We start from the raw sequence: 3601 nt of genomic DNA on the forward strand, positions 1-3601 counted from the left end.
CGCGCTCGTTTATTCATCATCATCATCGATAGGATAGACGTTTGACTGGGAACAGGAGCTCTAAAGGTGAAGATGTGTCTGAGATTAACACACTATATATGGTATAAAAAGTAAATTCATTAAAATAATGAATAATTCTGATAAATTTGGGCTGCAAACAGTCCTCATTAAAAGTAAAAGAATAAGGAAACGATAGTGTGAGTCTTGTGAAGGCTCTGCAGGTGTAGCTTTGATCTAAGTGTCAATATTTACAGGTTGATGTAATAAAACTGCTTTATTCAAAACGCTGCCATCCTGTGGGTCTCAGTGATATGGCCGCTTTCAGCCAATCTGCAACAAGCCCGCAAAGATCAAAAAGGAGACGAGCCAACCACCTCTCCCCCCAAACACCCATCCTCAGCCGGAGCTTCTCTTTAGCCTATATATGCAGGAGCTGTGAGTGTGTCAGCTTCCTCGGATAGAAGTTAGTTGTCTTTCCGACTGCACAAGACGAGGGAAGAAATTCTGGAGCAGCTTCAAGGTTCAGGCCTGGGGGTATTGGACAGGATGGCGACAGGCGCTGGCGAGTGTCCCAGCAAGGCCGTTCAGTACCGGGTTGATCACCTCCTCAGTGCGGTGGAGAGTGAGCTGCAGGCCGGCAGTGAGAAGGGTGACCCCACGGAGAGGGAGCTCAAAGTGTCCTTGGATGAGAGCGAGCTTTGGCAAAAGTTTAAAAACCTCGCAAATGAAATGATAGTTACAAAGAATGGCAGGTGAGCGCACAGACAAATAGATAGATAGATAGTATCTAATACAGTTATAAATTTCTTTTTTCTTCTTTTTTTACTTGTAACCATATTTTCTTAAGGCGCATGTTTCCGGTGCTGAAAGTGAGCGTGTCTGGATTGGACCCGAACGCCATGTATTCCTTTTTGCTGGACTTCGCATCTGCGGACAACCACAGGTGGAAATACGTGAACGGGGAGTGGGTACCCGGTGGCAAACCCGAACCTCAGACTCCCAGCTGTGTGTACATCCACCCAGACTCCCCAAACTTCGGCGCGCACTGGATGAAGGCTCCCGTCTCATTTAGTAAAGTCAAACTCACAAATAAGCTCAACGGTGGAGGTCAGGTCAGTGCAAGGCAGGAGGTCCGCTCCTGACGGTTCTGCATTTTTTTTTTCTTTTTCCAAGTTCCGGCTTTAATTTGAAAATTAAATACACACGGAAAAGTTCATTCAGACATACAAAATAACCACATTTGTGCTGTTTTGTTTCAGATCATGCTAAATTCTTTACACAAGTACGAGCCTCGTATTCATATAGTGCGGGTCGGAGGCCCACGGAGGATGATCACCAGCCATTCCTTCCCAGAGACACAGTTTATTGCAGTAACAGCGTACCAAAACGAAGAGGTAGACAATGCGACGGTGTGTGTGTGTGTGTTATTAGAACAAAATGATTTTAGCAAGAAATAGGATTAACATCAGTGTGATACAAATAAAGTTTCATGGGTGCGGGTAAAAGCTGTGCGTAATTTACGCACAGCGTTTATTCATTTTTTTTGTTCTTGTTTTTAAGTTTTGCTTTGTTTTTTAAATGCTAATAAACCACATCTGAATTATTTCTGCATCTTCTTATATTTGGATTTTAGATAACGGCCCTAAAAATAAAGTACAACCCTTTTGCTAAGGCATTTCTAGATGCAAAGGAGAGGTAAGAATACATGTAAAGTTCAATATTTGTTTATATTTATTTAAATGATGTGAAGTTTTCTCCAACAACATGTCCAGGACAAGTAAACCAATCTTCATTCTTGCAGGACTGATAATAAAGACATGAGGGAAGATAACAATGAAAGCCAACAATCTGGTTACTCTCAGTGTAAGTATATCTTATTTGTCTTATTACATCCTAATGAGCAAGTGATGCTTATCTTTTCCCATCCTTTCTTTCCTCCTCTGTGGAGACAGTGGGTAGCTGGTTTATTCCAGGGACGGCTCCCCTCTGCCCTCCAGCCAGTCCTCACAGCCAGTTTGGGAGTCCAATCTCCATCTCGCCATCCCATGGTTGCGAGCGCTACTCCACCCTGAGGAACCACCGCTCTGCCCCTTACTCCAGCCCGTACACCCATCGGACCAACTCGCCCAGTGAGTGTCTTTGTCCACCACTTACCTTTGTACAGAATCACACCACTTCCTTCCCCAACTATTAACAAGAAACTCAAACAAACGTTGCTGAGCTGGGAATGTTTTGCATTCCTTCGGCTTTTGTGTGAGTGGAGCCTGAGAGCTGTAAACAGTGTGGCTTTACATAAGGAGTGTATAAGAGCCGTCCCTGTCACTGTCAGAGGAGACTAGTCCTGAAGTGATAAACTTTTTAAGAAAGTTAAATAATTTGACTTCTGGCAAATACATTTGAAACCACTAAACCCAGATGTTTTTGTGTTGCAGCCAGTTTCTCAGATACCTCTTCGACCTGTCTGTCAATGCTTTCAAGCCACGATAACTGGTCTAGCCTTCAGATGCCAACACACTCGAGCATGATTCCCATGGCCCACAACTCGACTTCTGGTACCAACTCTGGGTTTGTGTTGTTCTCTTCTGTTTATTTTTCGTTGACTCCAGTCAGAAACATTAACAGGACAATCAAGAAAGACAAAAAAACAATCCATGGATGTGCAAATTATGTATTCACAAATCTGCTCTCAAATATGTCAGTTATTAACTCCAAAAGTTCACTTTAACTCCAAAATAGACACAGAAGTTTAGACACACTTACCCATTCATGTGAAGGCAAGAGATCCAGCTGAACTTGACTGTAAATCAGTTTTATATTTATATATATCTATTTCTGTCTATATCTATATATCTATCTATCTATATCTATATCTATCTATCTCTCTCTCTCTCTCTCTCTCTATATATATATATATATATATATATATATATGTTCATTTTTATCCATTTTGAAATTGAATTAGTTCTAATACACAATTAAAACTAAAAATTCTTAAATTAACTCCATCGCTGAAGCTTTAAAAAGTGTGAGAGGAACTTGAGATTGCACCAAAACGCCACAGTTTCCCCAAACAACCCTTAGATACAAAATCCACACAAAAATAACATTTATCATCAGAGATGTTGAATCATTCTTCTTAATTTCCCCCAAATTTAGATTTTCATTTTGCCTTTTTCACTCCATGTAAACATTAATATTAATATTCTCTTTGCATTCAAACTGCTAAAGAAAAAGAAACTTTATGGATTCATGTCTGAACTTGTGCATTTAGAAGCACTCATAAAGCATGCTAAAAAGAGATGAATGAGAAATTTTCTGTCCATCTCTGTCCAGTCAGTACACCAGCCTGTGGTCTGTGAGTAACTCACCCCTCACTCCAGGGTCCCAGAATGGGGGGATAAACAACTGCCTGAGTTCCCAGTTTCTCAGAGGGTCCAGCAGCCACTACTCCAGCCTGTCTCATTCGGTTACAGTGCCCTCTGGCTCTCCCATGTATGACAACGGCACAGCCACAGAAGTACATGACGCCACTCAGTACGACCTCTCGCCACATGGCCGGCTGCCGTCCGCCTGGACCCCTGTTACACCTCCGTCCCTTTGA

At 42.0% G+C, this 3601-nt stretch overlaps 1 protein-coding gene across 1 annotated transcript; it reads left to right on the top strand.

Moving 5' to 3' along the window:
• Positions 1-510: 510 nt before the first annotated feature.
• tbxtb (T-box transcription factor Tb) lies at positions 511-3601 on the top strand. Its single transcript, XM_030748818.1, has 8 exons — positions 511-752; positions 848-1112; positions 1260-1394; positions 1634-1695; positions 1802-1863; positions 1953-2129; positions 2433-2565; positions 3334-3601. The coding sequence occupies exons 1-8, from the start codon at positions 547-549 to the stop codon at positions 3599-3601; spliced, it is 1308 nt and encodes a 435-aa protein (XP_030604678.1). The 5' UTR covers positions 511-546.

This window comes from Archocentrus centrarchus, chromosome 15 (assembly GCF_007364275.1).
Source record: "Archocentrus centrarchus isolate MPI-CPG fArcCen1 chromosome 15, fArcCen1, whole genome shotgun sequence".
NCBI classification, from domain to species: Eukaryota; Metazoa; Chordata; class Actinopteri; order Cichliformes; family Cichlidae; genus Archocentrus; species Archocentrus centrarchus.